General features: G+C 44.7%; 2 protein-coding genes across 6 annotated transcripts in view; both read right to left on the reverse strand.

The window, feature by feature from the left end:
• The window catches only part of KALRN (kalirin RhoGEF kinase), a 95492-nt gene that overhangs the window by 63500 nt on the left and 6697 nt on the right, over window positions 1–25295 (reverse strand). The window contains exon 1 of one of the 5 annotated variants that reach the window (XM_021526059.2): window positions 13427–13691. The exons of 1 other annotated variant lie outside the window; for it this stretch is intronic. In XM_021526059.2, the coding sequence (XP_021381734.2) occupies window positions 13427–13517 (91 nt within the window). In that variant the 5' untranslated portion in view covers window positions 13518–13691. Of the gene's footprint in view, window positions 1–13426; window positions 13692–25295 lie in introns of those variants that run through there. 3 more of the 5 variants (XM_077784932.1, XM_077784934.1, XM_077784933.1) reach the window with 3 other exon arrangements.
• Window positions 999–25295, reverse strand: part of LOC110468287 (kalirin) — a 405960-nt gene continuing 381663 nt past the window's right edge. The window contains exon 36 of the mRNA XM_021526058.3: window positions 999–3105. Coding sequence (XP_021381733.1) covers window positions 3089–3105 — 17 coding nt within the window. The 3' untranslated portion in view covers window positions 999–3088. The remainder of the gene's footprint in view (window positions 3106–25295) is intronic.

Below are 25295 nucleotides of genomic sequence, written 5' to 3' on the forward strand. Positions count from 1 at the left end.
ACCTAATGTGAGGAAAACAAGCACTCACCCAGCTGGGGCGAGTAAACACTGTCACTTGGAGCCACTCATTTTTGTGGCAGGCAGCAGCTTCATCTCCTGCTCTCGGCAGTCAAGGAGCTGTGCACACTCTGCCCAAGGGCTCTGCAGAGTGGGACACGCCCCGTAGGAGCTTCTCTCTTGCCATTAACTACAGAGGGAGTCCGAGGAAATTATACCCTCAGCTAAATTTAGTTATTGTAAGTCCCCTTCCCACATTTGAGTACACTTCATACCAGGCCGATCTCGCAGCAGGGAATGATTAGCTGAAGTTAAGCATCTGTCAATTCGCTTTAATGAGCAATAACTCGTGGCAAGCTGCCATTAGCTTCAGTTGAATAGCTTTTATTTTTAGCTGGTGTTGCTCAGATGCAGCTTCCATCCAGCATGTGCTGGGAAAGCTGACATCCATAGTCTCCAGGTCTTCGTTGTGCCAGTCGGAGTGTCAGGGCTCCAGAGCTGCAGTTCCTGGAGGTCAGAGAAAAGTCACGGCAGTTCTGGGAAAGTTTCAAAGAGTGAGACAAAACCAAAAGCCTGGAGAAACAGCAAGGAGGCGCATGGCCCCCAGAGACCTTGCTAGAAAAGTTACTGAAATCCTGAGAGCGTGCTGAACGAGCGAGCTGGGTCTCCAGGGACAGCAACAGCACAAGGGGAAGGCACAGAGAGAGAGAGCCTCCTGAAGTAAAACATGACTTCAGTACTGTCCAAGAGCACCTAGTGAGAGGAACAAATGCAGGAGGTCTCTGTTGTATTTACTGCTTCATGTGGATCTAGGCTTTTATCAGAGGTGACCACAGAGGGGGCAAGGGGAAAAGAGCAAGATGAGTCCTCAGGTGAAGATAGGGCAGGGTCTCATTTCCTCCAGAAAGGAAACCCAGTTTAACTCAGGAGCTGCTGCTGAAGCAGAAGGCTAAACATGAAGGCAGAACATGTGTTTGTGCCTCCAAAGAGACCCTCAGGAAAGTATTCATCTCAGCCCAGTGGCACCAAGTGCTTGAAAAGCAGCTGGAACACCTGAAGTCCATCCCTCTGAGTGTCCTGCTCTGGAAGGGGTTTCCACAGAACAGCTTACAACTGCTATGGGGGGCTACAACTTCTCTGGCTTGTTTGAGCCTTTTTGTCTCCATGTACCAGTCTAATTCATCCTGCTTCAGAGTCCCATCTGAGCACCCACATAAGCTGCTGTGAATTCACAGTAAAAATAATAGGACAAATATTCAGAGAGAATCCACCAACCTGTTGGTGAGATACTCCTAGCTAGCTCCTATCCTAAGACACTGTGAGACAGGAGTCAAGGCAGGGCAGTAACATACCTTCAGGGGAACCTTGAAGCAACATCTTTTTAGAATAGGCTTTTATTGAATAAAAAGGTGTGGAAAAGCTCAGAAATAGAGCAGTTGCTCCACACAGCAGAGCTGGAGGCCAGACACAGTATATGTGTGCACTTGACTTCATTCACCCCTTCTCTTGCCTCGAGTTTGTGCCAAGCACAGGTCCCAGCCCAGCCCCAAGCACAGTGACAGCAAGTCCAACACATCTGCTGGGAGCACACGTCGGAGCAGCCTTCCTGTAGTGCCTCACAGCTGGGCGAGCAGGCTGCTGAAGTCAAGAGACACACATTTCTTTAGCAAAGAAAGGAAATAAAAAGTCAAGACTAACATGATCCAGAAAGGGCATGCTTTCTTTTTTTTTTTTTTTTTTGAACAAATCAACATTTATTTCAATGTAGTGAAACAACTTGTTGAAGCACTTCTCTCAGTTCTACTTTACATTTTGTATTTACACTGTCCTCATTCTGTGACAAAAATAATCTCCAACCCTGAAGTTTCCAGAATAAGTGTCGCTAGCAGCAAAAATAACAAAGCCCCAAACACGAAGCAAAAATCCCCCTTGATATATTCTGATGGGAGATTTTTGCATGTTCCATAAAAAAAGTTTTAACCCTGAAACTTTATGAAAAGCTATATGGGATGACAAGGAGGAAAATGTAATGTGTTTGAAGCTGAACGAGAGCAGCATTTGCTGGCCTTTGCAAGTACACTGTTACTTTTAGCATAAGGAACTGTGAAATGCTTAGACACCCACATAGAAGCAGACTTTTAAACTTTGATCAAAGCAGTTCTGCTCTTCTGGGAGCGTAAGGGTACCAGAGTCGGCAAATGCCATCTTTTATCCTGGATGTTGGGCACAAAAACAAACTTTATTACACATGGTTTCCAAGCAGCTGTTAGTAAAACACAAGCCTTATTCTTTTGTGAAGTGTCAAGGGTCAGCTTCATTCAGCAGCTTCCAAATTGAGCTACTGTAAGAATTTTGAAGTAATTTCTCAGTTAAATGACATCATTGCTAAGGTCAACTCTGCCTTACACTTAAAGTCAGCAACCTCTGGGACAAGGTGGACCACTCTGCTAAATGGGGAGAGAGAAGGGAAGACAATGATATTTGAGTTTCATATTTAGGTCTCCCTATCTCAAAGGAGGCTGTGGCTATGTACCCAAACAATTCTCCACGGAAACAACAGAAAAGTATCAGTGACAAAGTTGGAATTGGAAAAATAAAAAAAAAAGCATGAACGGAACCCAAAGTTTTTTGGGATAGGAAGAAAATCTGCATGTTGAGAAAGAAGGGATTGGTTATTAAACTTTCCAGGCACACAGAGGGCTTGGAAAGCACAGAAAACAAGCAGAACAAACAAACACAACTGTGTGCATCTTTGCATCAGCTTCTTTTGCCAAATGCAGTAGCTTCCAACATTCAGCAGCTGCCTCTTGCTTTCTAGTGCTGTGGAGTTCTCTTTGGTACTTGGAGGCTGTGAGGAGCTCCGAGCAAAGAGAAAGTCTTTGTCCATTTACCAACCAATTCCAAAGGCGCTGATCTTGAATAACTTTACTAAGCAAGAGTGACACAGATGTCTAGCAAAGGGGACTTTTCTCTTAGTAAAGTTGTGGTAGGTGCAGTGGAAACCCAAGGCAATCTACATGCTTGTCAATTTGTGCCTAGGTAAGAACAGAGTCCTCCATGAACGTCTCTCATTTGTTCACTCTTAAATTATTCAGGCTCTGACAGCCCCTGAAAAGAAAAGAACGGAATAAGGATAAGTTGCAAGTGGCGCAGGGCAGGAGCGGACACCACGTAAGCACCAAGAACAACGAGGTTGGGGTGTTTGACAACAGACACACTGCAGCTGCAGCCTCCAGGGCTGGTGCCCAAAGCAGCTTCCTCCACACCCTCGTCCTCCAGAAACACCAGCAGAAAATACAAGCTCACAGCAAAGGTACTGATTGGGATGAATTAAAGGAAGGAATGGATGAAGTCAATGCAAACAGCGGTTTGAAAATAGAACACACAGATAAGAACTGCTGGTGCTTGTGACACTTTGCTCTTTGAACACGGCACAGGGAGATGGCTAAGCAGCTCGGAGACTTTTAACTGCACATTCAAGACTATCAGTTAGGCTTGTGGAAAGCTTTAATTCATTCAGCTTAAGCAGCAAAACCAGAGCACCATTTGCTGTCCCATATAACAGGCTCATGCAGTCTGCGTCTTGGTTTTTCGTTTGACAGCTCGGCAGGGAGCAGCTCTGTCAGGAAGCTTCCCTGTGATGCCAGTCAACAAGTTTATCAAATTTCAGGTGACAAAGTCACTACTACACTCTATCTGCGTCAGCAAGAAAGATGGACAGGAACTTGAAGTCTCAGAGACCATCTGCTACATGGGAACAGGAGAGCTCGCTGTCTGCAGCACCCTGCTGAGGTCTCAGCCCTCTGAAGCTGTGCCAGTGCTTTGACCCAGACACCAGCCTTCCCAGTGAGGCTAGTCCTAAGAAACTGATTGATTGTTACTTCTGAAGGGCCACACAGAGCCACCCACAGCTTTTATGGTGCCTACATATTGCTCCTTACAGAAAAAAAAATCTACATCCAGCTTTGTGGAGATGTGGAGAAGTGCCCCACATAAAGTGCTTATTCCCTTCTGCATCACCAAGTCTCATCACAAACAGCTGTAAAAATGCTCTACCAGACAACATGTCCAATAAACTTTCATTACAAAAGCCATCTTCTCTATTGATGTGTGGTTACTTTCTTTTGTCTCCATCTTTCAAAGGAAACAGGAAAAAGAAACACCTGAACACAACAGCAAGGATTAGTAGCAGGGGTTCTTTGATTCTACTAAGGCTTTGTCAAATACAGGTGACCTGTTACTGCATTTTAAGATATCTGATCACAGATATCACCTGCCTGACAGTTCAGTATCTCCAGGACAAAGTGACTGCAGTGAATATTCAGAAAACATCAGCCTTTCAATGTTTGTCTGGAGCTTGCCTTGCTGTAGACTTGTCTTAGCCACACTGCCACACCAAATTTTACAGCAACACAGCTCTGAGCAGCTACTGCCCTGCCATGAGCAGCCTGGAATGCTCAAGCCTGGGTGATTTCTCTGATATTAAGACAAAGTCAACTAAGATGCTGCCCTCTGCTCAGCACCTGCACCTTGGCAGGAGCTGTGCTCTGCTAATGTGGAGCTGAAGTTACCACTAACATTCAAAGTATTTGACTCCTTCTTGCCTAAACATACAATTTTCCTTCTGCCATCCAAGAAAGAATCCATGTTGATTAATATTTATTTCATTTCCTAAAGAAATCTATTCAGCCTCCACATGCTTCAGCTGAGAGCGATGTTTGAACATTGTGTTGATCCTCAGAGTTCAAACTGTAGAAGGTACAAAGAACACCAGACTTGAGGCACTTCAATGGTATTCACTGTGAATCATCATTTTACATTGTACCACTCAGACACATTTGGATCTAAAATACATTTGCATTTCTAATTAAAACAGATTACCATTAGTAACTAAAGAATGTCTTAAATCAGAATCCCTAGGCCATAAAAGCTAATTGCACGATGCTAAAACTGGATTTCAAAAATATACATATTATACCCCCTGCAGGATTAATTAGGCAACATCTCTTCAAAAGAGTCCTCAAAAGTGTATTTATTCAGCATGCGGTGAAATTATGCTGGTTGTGCAACACTTCCCATGGCCTGCCTTGGCTCACGCTCCTGTGGCAGCAGAGCTGAGCCTTGTTCATCGGGGTGCTCAGCAGGGACAAACTGGATTCAGGACTGCAGTCCATGAGCAGGGACACACATGAGCTGCTGCTCGGGCCACGATCAACCAGCACCCTGGAACAAGGTGACTGGGGCACGTGCATGATGCTCCCCAGGACATGCAGGCCCACAAAGAGGCTGCAGTCAATGGTGGGTATCAGTCTGGAAGCTGTAACTGCTGATGATCTGATGCTCACTGGTCACTGGTTTCCTACATGACCTCAAGGAAGGTTCTAAGTGCTGACTGAGCTGTGAAGTGTTTTCAGAGAGGCTACAGTTGTACCACTTGTCTTGAGGATGTGAGAAACCTCTTCTCACCAAAGCTGCATGTTTCTTACGAAGGGATGAGGAAAAAACCCCACACAGTCTATGAGGTCCTTGGCTGCTACAGTCTATAGCTGTAGTTGTCAGCAAGCCTCAACAACATGAAAGTGTTCTCAGAAGATTTAGCTGCAGCTGGGGATGTGCCACTCCCAGCTTTCTTCTGTGCTCTGAGCTGCCTGCTCCATGTAAAAAATTAACATGGAAAAATTCTCAGAAAATGGTAGCGACACCTCCATGGTCACTAAATCCAGTCTCTTATCATCACAGTCAGCCACAGTCTATCACTTTCCAAAATGTTTACTTCAATGTTTTGTTGTGCAAGTGAACAAGAAGCTTTGCTCACAAACTCATACATAGACTGTACTTGTGCTTTCCTGTACACAGCAACTTTAAATTTCCATGTTTCACTTACTTCCAATACAAAAAATAATAATCTCCAGAAGAAACCACCTACTGGTTCCTCAGGATGATGTTTGCTAATGGGTTCCCAGCAGGTCTCGCTCCCAAGCTTCACTCCCTTATGGAACTTCACAGCCTGGAATGTCATTTTCCAGGGGATCCAAGATTTCAAAGCTGCTGAGCTGTTCCAGGACTAGCAATGGCTGTACCATATAGGACAACCAAGTGCACTGGGGTGCAATAAGGGCAACAGAATAGCAATTACTGATTCATCATGTGGCAACACACACAACAGGAGACACACTTTTTCCATTTTCCAAACGTAGCCATGGTTTCTGTGTAGTAAAGGAGCACCCACAACCATTTGGAAGTACTGGGAGGTCAGGGAGTAAAATCCAGTCAGGACTTTCTGCAACATAATGTTATGTGTGCTACATTATAAAAAAATTAATGACAAATACATAAACTGAAGTGTATATAATGGGTTCCTCCCCATCAAATAGAAGAAAGCCTATGGCTGTTCTATTGTTAACTGCTGTAGTTCAGCTTGCAGGTTCTATTTTTCATCTCATTAGAACTTCACTGAAGATATTTTAATATCTTGCTCTAATTATATGAACAAATCCCAGGTAATGTGTGTGATTCCCAAGTTCTCAGCCTGCTGGGGAGAGCATTGTGGGGCTGCTCCAGGACAGAGGCTGAAGGAACACGAGGCAGGTCAAATTCAACAGGAGACCCAATGGGATGCACTAACTCCCTTTAATTCAAGGACCAGTTTTTATTTCAGCATAAACAGCCACATCAAACAACAGGAGCTAAGAGCAAACACATTAATTTTTGTTTTGTGGTTCCCAATGGCAAAGAATGGTCAAGGGAGATGATTTCAAGCTTATCACATTAGAGGTAATCTCATTATTTTCTAATAAATCTTGAAGTCCTACTTGTGATCTATACATCTTTTTAAAGAAAGCATCCAGATGTGTTTCTATAGTTATATTAAAAAAGCAACTTCACATGACACAGGATTGTGCGATGCAATACTAGCAATTGAACTCTTCTGCAATAGCAACTGATGCAGTGGCTAAACTGGCAGAAAATTGGATTTCCTTACTGAACTGAAAACCACAGGATCTGTAGATCCCTGCTGTAATCACTAACTGCCCAACCAATTCCTCTCTTTTGAAAAGAAGTTGCAATTTTTGCCAAATATAAAAATGCTTTCATAAAGCCTGTTAACAGACAAGAATTAGAATGAATTGCAACAGTGTTCTGGTGTGCTTGAGAAGTATCTTGATGCTATTTTTAGACTGAAAACTTTGGAAGTTTGGTGGGGATTATGTTTGAAATTATAGATTAGTTTTCCTAACACACACACAAGTTTTAACAAGGTGTGTGCTGAAACATAACAGTTTGGGAAAAAACCCAAACAAAATCCTTCTGGGGTCATGTGAAATAACTGCCCTTTTTGTTTCACTTCAAAATGGAGAGATTTTATTTCAGCATCCGTGCATTGAATTCCTGAACAATACATCTATCTGGCACTTATTTTATAGAAAAACAGCATGTTTAATTACCCCACCTCTTCATACTGAGCAGGGAGAGTTACCCAAGCTATATTTTTCACAATTATCTGTTCTCTTTTCCTAAGAATAAAGTCTCCTTTCAGGTTTTTGACAAGACGAATAAAGCCTTGTGGGTTCCTATATGCTCCTTGGAGTAAATGGGAAGTTTTGGAGCTTTGCCTGCTTAAAAGCAAATCCTATGTTTCTTTAAAGCTGGACAAATTTATAAAAGTTGAAAACAACACAACAATCTGAATAATAAGCATCCCCACCATGTATTCATGCCCAGATCAGTAACTGAAAGCTGATGTTTGCAGAAGCTCTTGCTACCACTTTTTCACATATGAATTAATATCTGAAAGTTTATTTTCTTTATCACTTCTGTTGCATCTTGTACATAACCACATGTCAAAAGGCTGCAAGATTAGTCAAAACAGGGAGACATGAAGCCAGAGGTTGAGCCAGCTTGTATCAGGAGAGTTAGAGCTGCCTAGCAGTGCATGTTTTCAAGAGAGAAAATAATAACACTGTTCTTGCTTGGATCTTGGAAACTGAGAGAAAGTTGCTAAAGCATCCCAACATTGGCACTGACGTGATAAACATTTGATTTACAGAAAGTGGCTGGTGGCAGATGAGAGCAGTGAGCACAAAGTCACGTGCAGCAACCAGCACTTCTGAAAAGCTCAAACATTCTGTGCTCTTGGACAATTTATTTTTGACAGTAACACAGACCCACTGAAAACGTGACCTGCTGTATCTGTGAACAAGGTTCCTACCCTCAGGAAGCCCTCTTGCAAACAGGTAAGATTTAACAACACTAAGAAATCCTACAAGGAGCTCACTGCTCCCCAGCCTGCCAGCAGAGCAGTGGCCATGCTTCTCCTTTGACTGTCCATACTCAGAGGTTACTCAGCAGCCCCAGGACTTCTCCTGGACTCCTCCTATGTGTCATTGCCACACAAATGCTAAGATGTTCACAATAGTGAGCTTCAGAATATTTACTGCAAAAGACTGGCATGGGGACTGTCAGTCATGCTTCTGGGACATGCTTAACTGAGGACTGTGTGGCAGGAAGGTGTAGAGCAGGTGTGAGAAAGCAGTTTCACGTCAACAAAAAGAGTGATTTTTTTTTGCTACCAGTATTCACCTTGTCACGCTAATCCTGCTTGCTCAACTGAGCAGCATTTTCATCAACTCTTTTGTCCCTTCCAATACCTCTCTGCTGTGACCTATTCTGACTCCTGACTCAGCCTGCAGAGGTGGCAAAACACAGGACTTGAAAGAGATGCTCCTGTCATGGGCGAACCAGTTTTCTCTTAAGGGAACTGGAAGGAAATAATAACAAGTCTTGCAAACCTCTCCACAGCCATTTGCTCATGAATTTGCCAGGACAAAGAGCAGAGCTCAACTCTGGCATGAGAGGGAGGGAAACTGCCTACAGAGGACCAGAACACTTGATCCTCTTAACTTTGCTGAGATACAACTAATGAGCAACAGATGGACATCACCCAAGGAGTTTATTTGGGAAACCTAAGAGTTTCCTCATATTTTTCATTCAAGAACGACCAGGAAGCCAAGCAAGCTTTGGTTGACACCCTTTATTTTACTATTGTTTTCTCCTCTGCCTCAATTTTGACAGAGCTGCTTTGGCCATGCATTCCATTATGCTTTACACAGTGCAACCAGGGCTCAGCCTGAAGCACTAAATAAAATATGTTCAAATTAGGAAATGTTATGGGCTTGAATATATTACTGCAGATCACTCTCTTGCTACCACTCAGCACAAAGGTACCAGTTCCCTTAGCAAAGCTCTGCAGCTCCCTGTAACAGTGTCAGCACCTTCTATAAAAAGCACCATCAGATCTCACTTTTTACCTAATGAAGAAATAACTTTTATTAATGTGCTGTTGACAGCCCTTGTGATGATGCTGGTTTTCTTAACTTCCAGTTAAGGCTCTGTTTCTGCCCAGATAGGAAAGATGTAGAGGGGGCTGGCTGAGCCCCCTTCACTGCACAGAAGTCATCTCCACTCTGTCAAGACAAGTTTTCTTTGTTCATCTTACAGCAAAGATCCAGTAACAAATCAAAGATTTAGGCAAGAAGAAGAAAAGGAAGGAAGGAAAGAGAGAAAAAGAAGACAGTAAACCAGAAAATTGCAGAAAGAAGACTGAAAGTATAGGAGATAGGACAAGCTGGAGGGACAGAAAACTTAAAGTAAGAGCTTTAGCAGGAGCTTAGCACAAATAGAAATCCACTCAACCTTTCAACTTTAACACACCGAGACTTAAAGTTTGACATTCAGGTGAAGTTTATTTTGTTCTGAAATCAGAAGTTTGCATACAGCCAGCAGCCTACTGAGAAAAGCAGCTGCTCGAGAAGGCAGAGGATGTGCTCTTTATCAAAGCCAACACAGTGCATCCATTTAAATCCATCCTCCTGGTTTCTGGCTACCCTCAAGTAGAAAGCATACTATTTCCTTACCAGAAGTCACACTATAGCATAATTTTACTCATTTGAACTCTAAAGTTATTCTGGCAATTGATTACTTTTAACCACTGACTTTTTTGTTTGTCTGTACCTGGTACACCCACAGCCAGCTCAAGTCCAGCAAATGGGAACATCTGTCTCCTTGTGCTCAAAGAAAAGTATTTCCTACACCTTGTTTGTGCTCTCCACCCTCCCCGGTGTCCCTTAGGGCAGTGAGATGCCAGCATACCCTAGAGTTTGGGCTAGAATTGAAGGAGTTGAACTACTGCAAAAAATGTCCTCTAAATAAGGCTCTGGGTTTAAGGCAGCACACAGAATTTAATTTCCAGGTTAAATCTGAGACACTGGTAGTCTTTACAGCTCCCTGTGCATCAGAGCCTGGAATTTAGTCTCACCCAATGTCCATGTTCCCACTCACTGATCAGCTGCAGAGCCCTGTGCAGAGGGTAGTGCAGAGCAATGGCACTCACATGCTGGACTTGGCTCTGTGCTGAAAGGCAGCAAAGTTTTGATCTTCCCACATGCAAGGCATGCTGCTGACCATTTGCTTTAGAAAAGACCTTTCACAAAGTGGGAATCCCTTCCGTCTCTTTATTTTCCCTCTTTCTCCTTTTAAAATAATTTCTAATCTGAACCACACAGATAATTGAAAAGACAGACTTCATGTTAAAAAAAAAAAAAAAAGGTATATTCAATTGCAAATACCAAGCTGATTTCTAAGGAGAGTTCAATGACTTTCTAGCTATGAGAAGACCATCAGAATTTGAACCCTCTTACCAGGGACAGTTTTGCAGCATTAAGAAGCATTCTGTTACACTAGGTCACTTTGCACTTCTGTAGGAGATACAGCAAAAAGCCTCATTTGCACACTCTTGGCTTAGTAAGGCCACTGTCCTAAAGGCTATGCCAATGTGCTGCTCCTCGATTACCCCTTTTTATGGCTGAAAGCAAGTGACAAACTCTTGCTCTGAGGCACTCCTATATTAGGATTCATATCTCTCTATACTGCAGAACAGAGAAGTAGTCCTTATTTAGTTCCTGCAGGCAACTATCGGGGTAAGAGCAAAATTGCAAATGGTATTGTCAGTTGCTTTCTCTGGATGGATCCCAACAGCTCTGTACATGGGCAAAGCCAAAGATCAGAAACTCACCAAGAGAAGCAAGCAAAAAACAGCATCAAGATCGCTACTGCTGCAATAGACAGTGGAATACTAATGCAAAGGAGTTTGAGTCATCTGTCAAAATCCTTCAGAGAAATGCCCAGTTACACAAAACCTACGTATTTCACCATACACAAGGGACCTTGGGTTTGGGTTTTTTTCAGCTCTGCATTACTGCTGCTATTTAGGAGATCAAGCATTCCACATCACTTCCAAGCTCCATGGAAAGCAATAGTGCAGCTCATACCAACTATTTGAGCACAAAACCTGTGTCTGACACGGAATGCAGGCTCATTTTCCCTTTTTCTCTCATCGGACAGTTCTTATTCACACAACAAAACCTACTGAGCTGTTGCAAAAGATCAAGATACATTAGGCACTGGCACCAGGAAAAAGCAGAGTCGAATTTGCAAAGGAAAAGGTAAGGTCACCTATGGGGCAGCACTGAGAATAGCTCTGAGATGCTTCACACCCGTCTTAAATACAAACTACATTCACCTATTTGCACTGCAAGACTGAGATCAGTGAGAGGCCCTCCCAGATGATTGCTGATTAACACAGAATACATGAAGTTAGAGCTTCAAAGCTCTGGCTGCAACATTAAAACATCACCAAGCTTAACGGGAGAAGCTGCCAACAAGGGCACACTGATGCTGTAATCTGGGGCACCTGAATCCCTTGTCAAATGTCAGGTTTGGTACCTGCTTAAGTTCACTGAGTATTGCCACCATCTCTGGTTTTCTATAATAAACACAGCATGACAGACAGCCTTTTAGAACTTTTTGCCTGAAGTATACAACCAAGGATAAGAAAGAAGTAAATCAATCTGTATCACAAAACACCTTCTGTTACCAACCCAGTAAACCAGAACTGCAAATACAGTTAACATTTCAACTGGAGAGAGAAGAGCCAGCTGTTTTGCCTTCCCCCTTCCAGAGACCTCTGTAGGCAAGACAGGCAGCAGGGAGATTTTAATCCGTCAGAATCAACATTTTCAAGACCAGAGCTCTGTCAGAGAGCTTGAATACTGCTCCAGCCTGCTGCATGGGCCAACACATTAAAGCACGGGCTGTCCAAGAGACTTGGCTTTCACAGTGGTTTAGTACACAACCTTTCTGCAGGCAGCCCTACCCCTACAACCAGATTGCATGTTCCTTCTTAAAGGCTGCAAAACAGCGGGTGTTGTGCATTGACCTCAAGAATCATTTCCTTGGCATGATGTCGTGAGTCGTGAGTTCTCCCCAGGCTAAAAAAGATCACTTCTTAGGAAGTAGTGGCAAACTCCATCACCAACTAGTTTGCTGCTGTCACCACATAAGTGTGACTAATTCGGTAATGGGGAAAGAGAGCTCCTGCACTGCAAATGTATGTCTCAAGAAACGAGCAGGCCCACCCGTCCTCAATGTCATCTTTAGCTGCTCTTTATTTGGGTCCCAGAGTTACCAAAAGACTGCATGCAAAAGCTTTAGTTATTAAAAAAAAAAAAAATGGACAAAACAAAAGCCAAGTTTTGTTAAAGGCATTTTCCTTGGCCATTCAGAGAAAAGGAAACATCGAGATACCGCAAACAGATCTTTGAAAAACCTCACATCATCCAGAACAAGTCCAAGAGCAATATCACAGCATAAAGACTGCAGGCTGAGAAACCTTCAGTCAATGCATCTGTGCTGTTCCACATAAAAGCCAGATTTTGATTTTATTTTTACAAGGCACTCCAGCTGCCCTGGCTTTCCCACATCTCTCTCAGCATTTCATCTCAGCCAGCTTCCCCAGACCTTCCCCCATCACCATTCAGAGATTTGTGAACTGTGAGAAACAGATGTTCTCAAAGCATTTTGCTCGTACTCGAGCCCAAGAAAGGCTAGAAAGGAAGGGGCGAAAAAAACAAATCATTTAAGCGAATATTTCTCCCCGCCCTATTGACCCTACACTCCCGGCGTGTTTTTTACGAGCAATGCTAAAACGCAAAACTATAATTGTAAAACTGTGCCAACTCCTGCCCTCTCGCTCGCGGTGCCGTTACCGGCTCACCCTCGCTGTCCCGGGCTGGGGACACCGCTGTCCCCGGGCTGGGGACACCGCTGTCCCGGGCTGGGGACACCGCTGTCCCGGGCTGGGGACACCGCTGTCCCCGGGCTGGGGACACCGCTGTCCCGGGCTGGGGACACCGCTGTCCCTCCCTGTCCCGGGTTGGGGACACCGCTGTCCCGGGCTGTCCCCCAGGCCGGGCTCACCGCTGTCCCTCCCTGTCCCCGCTGTCCCCGAGGCCAGGCACATCGCTGTCCCCGCTGTCCCTCGCGCGGGCACCGCTGAGCCCCCGACCCCCCAGCAGCCCCGGGCGCCACCGACCTGTGCAGGAGCCGGAGCAGCAGCAGCAGCACTTCGCCAGGAGCCATCCTACACCGGAGCGGGCGGGATAGCCGCGCCTGCCCGCTTTCATGCTGCCTTCGGGCTGCTCATGGCAAGGAGCCACCGGCCCGCTTGCGAGAAACAACGGATGAAATAATAATAATAATAACAAAAAAGGCCTTAAAGCAAAAGAAGAAGGAAGAAAGAAAGAAAAAGCTGCCTGCAGGCGGGCGGGCAGCGCGGCACAGCCGCTGGCGGCCGCGGCGCCGGCAGCCGCTGTGCCCGGGCCGGGCGCGCTCCGCCGGGGGCGGCGCCGGCAGCGGGGCGGAGCGCGGCCGGCCCGGCCGGGGCGGGGGCACTGCGGCCGGACCGCGCTCCGCCGCCGCCTGCAAGGGAGAAAAAACGAGTTTTCGGGAGGAAGAAATGCAGAACTGCGGTATCTGCGCCCGGGCAGGCGGTATCCGAGACCGGGAGCGAGAAATAAAAACTGCCTGGGAGGAAGTTTGCTAAAGCTCTGATACGTTGGGGATTGGGGGGGGGGGGGGGTGCACCAAAGCCTTTAAAAGGCAAAACTTGTATTGCCGTGGGTTTTTTTTTTAAACTTCATAATGTTCTTGGCTTTCCTCCCTGCCCCCAGTGCCATTCCTTAACTTAAGCATCTGGCAGCTAAAACTCTTCACAACCGGCTGAAAATGCTGCCCAGCCGGCGGTGATCCCAAGGGTTCTGCCTGCTTCCTGCAGCAGCAGACCTGCCTGAAGCACTGCAGAGGCAATGCCTACCCTTCTGACACACGGACCGAGACACTCGAGATCCAGAGGCACAGCTTGCTTTGGCAGGTGCCAGTCTGTTGTCTTAGGATTTCCCACCTAAAGCATAGAAAACTGGAGGTGCCACAAACATCCCGAACCTTGCTGGAGGCAGCTGGTAGGAGAGGTCGGGCAGGATTCCAGAGCAACAGCATCATAGTTTTGCACTCTTGCATCAAAAGCTGAACAAACACAACAAGCTACTTCTCCCAGGCAGACATAGGTATTGAGAGGGAAGAGCAGAGGGGAGATGTGCCATGCTTTGTGCCACTGTGTGCCAGGGCTTCAGCCCGAGCGGGCACAGCTCTACTGGTGCCACAGGCTGCTGATTGGGACTAGTGTTTTGGCAATGGCTTTGGGTAAGTGCCACTCCAGAGGGGCAAAGGCCATTTCTGGACTGGAAGGGAGGGTTGGGGCCAGGACAGATGCTCACAAACCCACCTCAGGGTGCTCTCGTCCAGGGGCAGGCCTGGACTGGGCGATTCCGTGTAACCATTGGGTGGGATCGTGCAGACCCTGAGGGATTCCTGGCAGAAAGATCCCAGTACCTGGTGCCAGGAGAGGGACAGAGGAGAAACTGAGAAACTCCCTCCACCACACTGGCAAATACGAAACCTTCCTGCTTCACTTCTGGCTGTTCTGCAGGAACTGTTCTTTGACTACAGCCTCCATGGAAGGACTGACAACCTTGTAAAACGCCTGAAGCACACACATTTTCCTGCCAATGCCCTTGAGCACCAAGGTGTTTTCGGTACATGAGAACAAAGGGCTCTGTGACTGTTTCCCATTTGCTGTGTGTTGTGTCTTTCTTTGACTTGGGTCTTTGCCTATCTGGGAGCTGCAAGGGAATGTCTCGAGGGTGCACTCAGGGCCCTTGTGCCTGCAGTAGGGAGATAATATGTCACACACCAAGCAGAAACCACAGCTGCAGCCAGAGAAGGAAAAGGTGGGCTGGGAACCAGCTGGGACACCCTCACCTTCTGCACCTCTTCTTTCTGTGTTAGTTCCTGCCATGGCTCTCCAGGCAGCAGCTCAACTCAGCTCTTCTGAGTGATTCAGGAAACTTGCAGCAGGGCTCTTCTGTGAGGCAGCTCCTCACTTCTCTGCTTTCTACTTTGAACTGCATCTCTCTTTTCTAACCCACCCTTGCACAGCATGCCTACCTCTTGCCCCATGGGCTGGCTGCCCCGCCTGATCTCAGCCTGCTTTGTGCCAACAGAAAAGGGGGAAAGTCTTCACTGGCATTTCACTGCTCATGTGGCATCTGCCCAGACCTGCAATACAGGACCTGAGGCAGGAGCAGACCATACACAGGGCCTGGTTTGCCAGATCTCAGCTCTTGGTTATTTTAAAAAATCATCTTATGAGAACCTTTAACACTCCTCATTTAAGAAACTAGGAAACAGCCTAAGCTGTTCACCTCTAGCATGCCACCTCTAAATTCCTATGACTTCTGAAGAGTTGGCCACCCTGAGGAGTCCTGTGGGTCTCTTTCAGCTCAGCATGTTCTGTGATGCTGTGTGAGCCTGGCATGCTGGGGAGAGCTTGGGGAGGCAGGGGGGAACTGGGCTGATCAGAGCCATCAGCTGAGAGCCAGAGTGGTGGAAAAACATAGAGAGTGTGCCAGCAGTGGCACCACAATAACCCTACCAGGGAATGAGGTTTCACTAAACCAGCACATGGACACAGAGTCTGAGACTGTGAGGAGGGTTGGGAAGCAAGGTTGTAGCTCTTGTAATTGCAGCCAAACTTTAAAACATAATTAAGGTGCAATTTTAGGTCTTTAAAAACCTCCTTCCCTAATTAAAACAGAATTGAAGTAATTATTGTGGGAGGAAGCAGGTTCTGCCACTCCCCAGCCTACAGTTCCAGCAGTGTTGTGAAGATTAGGTCTATAAAGTTGCTCTTTAGAAACATGTACATCCATCCATGCATACTCACTGATGAATGATACACAGAATAAATATTTCACAAAATAAGGCTGAAAGCCACATTCTTAATAACCACACCAATCAATTAGCTCCTATAAAGAAGAGGAGGAGATATGCTGTGGGCAGTCTGGTTCAGCTCCAGCCCTAGCTGGGAAAAACATCTGTCAACAGCAGCAAATTGGTGCTATGCTGCCAACTGCACTGATTGTTTAGCTTCAAGTAGGGAATTCAGCCTTTGGGATGTAGAAGTGTTGCAGAGATTGTGTGTAGGATGGAAATGTGTATGGCCCACTTGCCCAAGGTGAAGGACATGGAGCTGTTTATCTGGGACTAGAAGATTATTGGGCAGGATGAATTTATGTGTGACTGTGGTCAATGAATTATCAGTATGTCACCTGAGAAGGAAAAGATCCTGCTCTAAGCTATGCCTGAGTCAAAGAATAGGGTCATAGAATGGTTTGGGTTGGAAGAGACCTTAAAGGTCATTTTATTTCAACCCTGCTGCCATAGGGAGGGGCACCTTACACTTGATCAGGTTGGTCAAAGTCCCATCCAACCTGGCCTTGAACACTTGGCAGCCACAATTTCTCCAGGCATTGCCTATTTCTGGCAATATTCTTTATGAGACCAGCTAATATGAATGCAATCTGTTCCAGTGTCTCACCACCATCACAGCAAAGAATTTCTTCCCAACATCTAACTTAAATTTCTCCTTTTCTACTTTAAAAACCATTCCCCCTTGTCTTATCACTATATGCCTGTGAAAAAAGGCACCCTCCCTCCTTGCTATAAACCCCCTTTACTGGAAGACTGAGTCACAGGAGTTCTTTAAGGAAACATCTCCTGGAACCACACTCCAAATGCTCCAATCATTACCTGCAGTGGAGTGAACAGGAAAATTTTATGGCCCTGGCTGGCTGCATCTGAAGCAGTCTATTAGCAGCGTGTCTGCACCATGGGCCATGTGTGCTGCCCTGCCCAATGCCAATGATGATCAGGAAGTCATCTCAATCTAATGTCAGGATGACAAGGAAATTACTTCTGTCTGCTCTTAAATACTCCTTTAGAAATTCCCCAGGTATATGAGTTACTTTCATATGAAATCTGAGATGGTCTGTAAAAAGTACTGTTGTTGTAGAGTTCTAATAGTTTTACCCAGCCTTCCTGAGAAAAATTTGGGATGAAAGATGGAAAACAATTTTTTTCACTGCCTTCAAGTGCTCTCTCACACCTGCAGCAGTTATTTTATTTTCTTAGGTTATGAACTGAGGGACTTATCTGAGGGAAACAAAAGACAAAATAACAAGGGGATGTAAACTGGCATGGCTTCATTTTGGGTCAACACAAATGCAGTGAAACACTCCTGGCCCAGATTGCCCTGGAGGTTTGTAATACAGAACAGCAGTGACAATATTTCTCCCATAGTAACAGGTGCTGTTTCCTTTCCCCCATCACATGCATAGGGTGATGAACAATGTAATAGCTGTCAGAAGCATCTGTTCATTACTTATGCAAGCCAATCCTACATTGTGCTTTAGGGCGTAAATTGATCTCTGCAGAAAATCCATCCCTATGGACATCACTATCATGGAATAAGAGGTACTATGGTTGATTTATTTTTTTAATCCAATGAAGCTTAAGTCTTAGTTATCCCTTTCTTCGGGAGGGATAGCAAACCCCAACTATCTAACAGAAATAACTGGTGCGTGGCAAAAGGAAAATGGATTTATACAATTTTAAAAACATAATTTAAATATAAAACATAATTAAAAATTAAATATTGGTGTGCCTTGTAGTGTCAAAATCAGATAGTGCAAAGACATGCATGGAATTTAAGTTTTGTTAATAGGGACATTTAGGTACATCTACAGAACAATTCAGAGGGTACAGGCAAGACAGTAAACATGGATGTTCTGAAAACCAGTGCAAACCACCAGAACTTAGCAGAACTTTTTTTTCGGATTATGGTCCTGCTTCAGTTCGTGGAGAAATCAGTATTTACACTGCAGCTTCAGGAGCCCAATAGATGCTGGTTTCATTACTCATTCTGTCACTTGCTTTCTGGGTGACCTTAGGGGAAAAAATTACCATTTCATGCCTCAATTTTCCTATGTGAAATAAAAGGATATCAGCATTTCACATTCCCTTTAAAGTAGTCTGAAACAGAGATTAGACATCCTACACTGAACAACAAGTAGAGCTGTCGTTGTTAGCTGTGTCTTGAAATGAGTGTGACAAAATATGTCTCTGGTGCTATTGGCCTTTGGAATCAGTATTAAAAAGCACCTTGATCAATACTTCTTGCCTGCAAATGCTACTTGCAAAACCAGGTAAATCTGAACAGCTGCAGGGAAACAGATTGGCAGAGTCAAGCAGTCCTTGCTCAACCAGCACATTTCAGTACATTATTCTTGGCTCTGACTCCAGCTATTTTCAACAGCACTAAACATTCATTAGATTAAATCAAATGAACCACATTCTTTAAAAATAGCCAGAGCCTTGTTGTGCCAGTTGGAAAAAACAACAAGTTTATTGGGTACTAAAACAGATAAAATAAATTAAAATAAATAAATAAATGGAGTCATATTCCCTCCTGGTGCAAGAGAGCACAGCTCCAAGGAGAGGTTTTTGGCTCCTCAGTTCAGCACAGTGGTAGGCAAAAAAGAACATTCTCAACTAGCTAAACCAAACAAATTAAGAAGAAATATAGACAGTCTAGCACAACCTCCATCCTCAACTGCAATGTAGGCATATGTTCAGCAAATGTTAGGATATATCATCCTTATCTCTCTGTTGTGGATGTCAGCACAGGGGGATTTATGGCAGCTTAGAAGAGTTGCCATGACCTACCAGCATCCTGGCACACCAACTCCGCTCTAAAGCCAAAGGCCACAGCCAGACCCATCTGCTCGGCTGTGATGGACCTCACCTTTACACACTGCTCACCCACCTCTCCCAAACATCACTAGCCCCACACTGACACCAGCCTGTCTTTCCTTATTTACAACCCATCTTTTCTCTTTCTCTGCATTCTGTGAAGATGGAAGATCTATAGAAGGAGAGAAGATGCTTGGAGACTTATCCCCGAAAGTATCTTAGAGAGACCACAGAATAAGATACACCTATTTGCTTTCATGTGATTCAGTCTGTTTTCAAGGGAATTTAGATTTGCCCCCCAAATATTCAGGTAGGTACAGCCCTACGGGATGGTTTCACCTGCTTTTGGAGCAGAACATATCTGCCCCTTCAACCTCCAGCCTAACTTTGCCTCTCAGAGATCTCAGAACAGATTCCTACACTGTCCAATTGGCACAGGACCAATTCTCCTATATATACAGCTTCTTCCTAAGCAGTAACCATTTGCTTACAGCGAGTTGCTTAAGAAAACAGTTACAAGCTGTTGTAAAGCACAGCCCCGTTACCGTCCTCCCAGACCTCACTGTAGGCTCACCTGCCCCTGGACTGGTTCTACCTCTTCAGCAAGGTCTTGTGTGAGCAGAGGGGACTGCTCTGACCTGCCAGCAATACCACCAGATGAGTTATGCTCAGATGAGGCTGCAGCAAAGAGCCTCACCCCACAAACCAGTCTGACCTGGGAGGCCCCGTCAGCCAAACCACAAACCACGTTGTGTCGGTGCAGTATCGATTGTTTGCTGGGGAGCTGTGCTGGATGGTGGGCACATCCTGAACGAGCTGCTGGTCACAATAAAAAACCCAACCCTTCAGCAGAAAAGAGTGAAATAAAAATTTAAAGCAGGTTTGTGTTTGTTTCCTGAAGCACTTATCTCCATTAGAACAGAGACATATCTTTAGGAGTTACAGCAATGCCCAACGACAGAAGACAAGAGGCATTAAAGCGCTGCCTTTTGGACATGTTTTGGCTCCTGTCTTACTGTGTTGGGCCTCGGAGGGGAAATCAGGAGCCTATCTCAGCCCATCACAGTCTGCTTCCCAAGACAAACAGGAGCCTCGCCCACTGGTGCATGACAAAGGTGAGTTGTTCTAGCAGCTACATACTAACAGTGCAACAAAAATGTTCCTAGCCTGCTTGTCCCGACTTGCCTGAGGTTGTTCTATTTGGTGGTAGAAGCCACAGCTGATTTTCCTTTAAATGCTATTTCTCTTTCTTTAGAGTAAGTAGTTACCTGTTTTGGTTTGTTTGTTTGTTTAATAGAAGAGTATTCAGACTATTTTCCTGGGATGTTCTGCAGCAAATTGCGAGTTCTGTTCATCACCTTTCTCCTACCCAGTACCCAACACAAACAGGGTTTAAGACAAGCTAAAAGAAAAAATTCAAAACTGGCACACATTATCTGCTGCTTAGGGGGAAAAATTTTCTCTGTTTGGCCAGTCTGGAGGAATTGCACTCAAATTAAAATAAAATTCAATGTCAGTATTGTAAAAGCTTATATTTATTTGGGCCAAATTACTGCATTAACTGTATTTTCCACTTCCCTTTTATTCTAAGGTAAAAAGACTGCAGAGAAGTTCTTACCAGGCAATGTTTAAGATGGCAAAGCTTTCTGATTTACAACACCAGATCTAAGACAAGCATAAAAGAATCTGTAAAGCTGCTATTGAAACTTATGGCGGGTATAAATAACAAGGGCACACATAACAAGCAGCCTGCTGTGCAGAGAATTGAAAAAAAAGGTAGTTTTAAAGCTATTTTTATCAGCTGGTGGAATGACTGGCTAGAAAACAACCCTTCCTTTTTCAGTGTGGAGCACCTCTGCCTGCTTTCATTCTTTGGTGTCCATATACCAGCAGTTAGGATATTTTGTGGATGTTGGCTCTCTGACAGACAGGATTTCTGCTGATGTTCTGTACTGAAATGCTGCTCCTGTGAATACCATTCTAGCACCAAAAACCCTGGAAATCACCCTTCTGCTTGGTACCATCAAACATTGCCAAAAGCTGTATTTCTACACACTGGAATTTCCAATCACCACAAGACAGAAAACCCTCTAGGTATTTCTTCAAGAGGGACAGAAAACCCTCTAGGTCTTTCTTCAAGAGGGACAAGTACATGATGCCATGGAGTACTTTTTAATTCCTATGTTCAGGCAATCTCTTGGTATGTAACAGTTCCACATTACATGGTAGTTCCATGAGCACTTTGAGTTGTCGAGAGCCAATAGTCCTGCCAAATCCTTTTGGTGCCTTTTCTGTCTCTCCCAGGTGCCTGCTCCTTCCTGCTGTTTCCCCTGTGCCAACAGAAATGTTTGTGCAGCCTCACAGTGAATCTGATCCACAAGTGGATCCAGGTTAAAATTAACCTAGTGGGGAAAAAAAGTTAAGTTTTAGCCCAGATTTGTTCCTTGATCTGCCTTCATTCTCCTGTCAGCATTGCTCAGATTTCACTGCAAAAGCCTCAGGGTGTGTGGCTGTTGCATCACCTGTGCTGCTGTGCTCTCCTGGTCTGGGTGATCCCACTGCTGTGCTGGATCTTGGCTGCTCAGGTAGGCACAGAACACATTCCTCGTGCTCAGGGAGGTTCAGCCTCCTGGTATGGGACAAAATGGGTACTTCCAGCTGGCTGACAATCTTCTGCTCAGCTGAGAGAAGCACCAGCCCTAGTGCTGCTGAGCTCAGGCTGTCTCTGCTGTGCCTGTTTTATGATGGCAATCAGGAGCTGATGGGAGAGGAATGAGCATTTCTGCATTTTTACGTGCAGAAAGGCACATCTTTGGAATAATGAAAGGCTGCAGCAGATTGAACACTCCAGAACGTGTCGAGCTCCCAGGTGAAGGCTGTGTCCCAGCAGAGGTCCTGTGGAGCAGCACTGTGTGTGCACAGCACAGCCACAGCAGATCTGGCTGAACACATGTGCAATGAGGGTTATGGGGGTAAAGCCTGAACAACCTTCACCAGCCATCCATGCACAGATCTTTTTTCAATAAGGTTTTTCACAGGTCAAATTGGTACCAAGAGCACCCCAATTCCTTCACCCTGCATGAAACCTAATTTGACTCTGTGAAAGGAAGAATGTTCTTATTTCACTGAGTAGGAGTCCTGCAGAGTTAATAAGTTCTTCGGTGCTTTTCTGAAGAATGCTATTTGGTTGTTAAAGCCAGAATCTGTTCTCTGGTAGCTAAATGCAGTTCCCACTGATTTCCAAAGAAACTGGATGTATGTTTCTTGGCAAAATACAGCTATTAACTTAAAATCCAGAAGATACATGAAATCTATAGAGAAAATAAAGAGCTGGGTAGTCTTGAAGAAGTAAAAGTGAAACTGCACAAAGACCTAAAAATACCTTTTAGAAATGTATCTTGGGTTCAAATATTTTGGTGTTCCTCCCTAGTCTAGGACAGAGAAAAATGCCCTTGAAATATGATCACTGGGTGCTACTGTTGGACTTGTAATCTTTTTGGCTTGCAAAAGCAAAGGCCAATAAAAAAAACCTGACATTTGGCATCAGGCAGTATAATGTTATCAGTGAGAAAAATGGAACCTTAGGTTCTCTTCATGAAAACAGGAGTCACCAACACTCATGAGCTGCAAATTGTCTTGCTAAGGAGAAGTCAGGGCTGCTTTATCAGTGAAGTATTGGATAGTGGATGACTACAGTTTTTCTTGGAAGGCACACATTTAGCGAGGCTGGAGGCCATCCCAATCTTTCCTGCAATATGCAAGCAATTATCTCTATGCTGTGTAAAATTTAATTTGTATTTTGTAAACTCTGTGAAGAAAAAAACCAAACTTATTCAACTGCATTACAATTCTTCAGAATAAATGACTATTCAATGCATATGAAGAATATATGATACAAATGTAAAATAGCACCTTCTAATAAATGCTTAGGACATCCAAGGACAAAAATGGTTTAACATCGGTTTTCCTGTTCTAGATTGCGAGAGACTTATTTAAACAGATTTAAGGAAAATGCAGTCAAATATGGACTCTGCCTGCAAGAAAAGAAAAATATAGTTCTGGAGTTAAAGACAACATTTTTATAAAGAAATAATATTCTTTATGAGAGCAGCTAATATGAATGGGAAAAGATACACTGGCATTTATGTGAATGACCTCCTGTTCTAGACTTTTAGAGCATCATAGTTGCAATAGCATTAACTCTACTTTCTAAAATTTGGGATTAATCTGAACTAAGCAAATTTGACATTGCTTCAGCCTCTTTTGCAAAATGTGTAACTGGGAATAAGTGCTCTGACAAAATGCTTGCATAAATGACAGGAAAATCAGGCTTCTTGTGTCAGGATCAATATATCAAATATGTGCAGTGTGCTGAAGCAGATACACAGAAACATAATTTCTGTTACCGGAAATACATTATTTAATACACATGTGCTTTGCATCATGGTTTGCCTATTTCTGGCTCAGACCAGTCAGGGAAATGGGATTTTTAGCAGAACTAGTTCAATTCAAAACATGCTCATAAAATTGTTGTTTAAGATTAGCAACAGAAGGATCAGCCCAGCAGTATACAGGCCTTGCAGGGTACAAATACCACATTTAGGATTAGTCCCTTTAACTGTCTGGAAGCTGACAGAGTCGGGGGGGCAACATTTTGGGGATGCCAAAATCATCAGTCATTAGTATTTGTCTTACTGCAATTCTTGCAAGGAGCAGTAGTTATAGGTTCAATCTTTGTGATAGTGCTGTTTGACATTAAGTTTGACATTAAGTTAGTAGGGATGCCAGGTCTGAACCCAGAACCAGCAGTTTACTTTTCCCTTGTGCTTAAACTTTTAAAATTTCAGGGAAAAGGACCAGTGAGTTAGACAATATTGAGCAAAGCAGAAAACTCTGAGGAACACAACAATGAGTGGTGATGCACTGAAGCTGGTTACAGAGCAAAAAGCCCAGGCAAACAACTCCCATCCCACTCTTCACCCCACAGTCCTAGATGGATTAGGGTTCAATGTCCATCTGTGAAAATGCTAAATTTAGCCTGTGCTCAGAGGAAACACAAGATGCAAGTCATGCACATGCTCCCGCTGATCTTTGGGGATGACCTTCCTGTCAGCTCCATGGGCCAAGTGCTGCAGAGCCACCCCCTCCTCACCACACCACTGTATTTTAACACACACAGCTGAATACAGAGGAAAGAGACTTTACCCAAGGAGCTATTTTTATACCCTTTTTCCAGGTGCTCGTTTTTCACTGGTGGGGCAGAGCTGTGGGGATGCTCTGGCTGCTGGCTTTGGGTCAGAGCTGGTGTAAAACCTGGTGGTACAAACTGAACTGCCTGCTTGCTCTGGTGTCTCTGCACTGCACTGAGGCACTGCAGCTCCCACGAGGAGAAGAAACAGAAGGCACCCACGTGGTTCCTTTGCAGCTAATAAAAAGGATATTCAGACCATTTTCAGCAGGTGCCTCCCCTGGCTAACTGTGGAGAGCACTTTGGATGATCCCTGACCCTGAGTACCACAGCAGGAGAGCTGAGTCCTTTCTCAGTACAACAAGCACTGCTCAAGCTCTGTGAGCACCATTTGTGGTGCTTCAAAGGCCCCTCTCTGCTCTGATGCTGCTAACAAGGAAAGGCTGAGCTCCATGAACAGCCACATGCTGGGATCACTGAAGGGCTGGGGACTGGTTTAGAGTCAGGAAGATGCCTCTGGTCTTCCCCAGGCCAAATGGGATCCTGCATAGCCCACATTACTCTAGAAAACTATCTAAATTAATTACAAGTCTAATATTTACTCAGTAGAATAGTCTTTGGTCTTTGTGGTTTCCCAACAGCTGGGACATCAATATGTGAGCAATAAAAATTAACGTTTCCTTTTCCAGCATGAAGACAAGCTGGGAAAAAAAGGATTGATGCAGCCTTGTTTGTCAGCATGCATGCTCAGCTGAAGTCCTCTCAGATGGCTTGTGGGGCCAGGAGAGGGCTGTGGCCACCCACTCACCCATCACCTGAGCAGCCAGGGGCCAGCTGGGACCTCCCCTTCATGAGCTGCAGCTGAGGAGGGAAGTTCTCACTTCTCTGCAGGACAGCAAAAGGGATCTATCTTGGTTGGCTTAGCCTGGCCCTGAAAAGCATGAGCTGGCCCCAGGAAAGGAGACTGGTAAGGCAGGCAGGAGAACCAGGAGGGCACGGAGAGTTTATGACTCTGGTCTTCCTCAGGGGCTGTGCAAGGAACTGCAGCCCTGAGCCTGACACAGAG

This window comes from Lonchura striata, chromosome 8, assembly GCF_046129695.1.
Source record: "Lonchura striata isolate bLonStr1 chromosome 8, bLonStr1.mat, whole genome shotgun sequence".
In the NCBI taxonomy this organism is placed as follows: domain Eukaryota; kingdom Metazoa; phylum Chordata; class Aves; order Passeriformes; family Estrildidae; genus Lonchura; species Lonchura striata.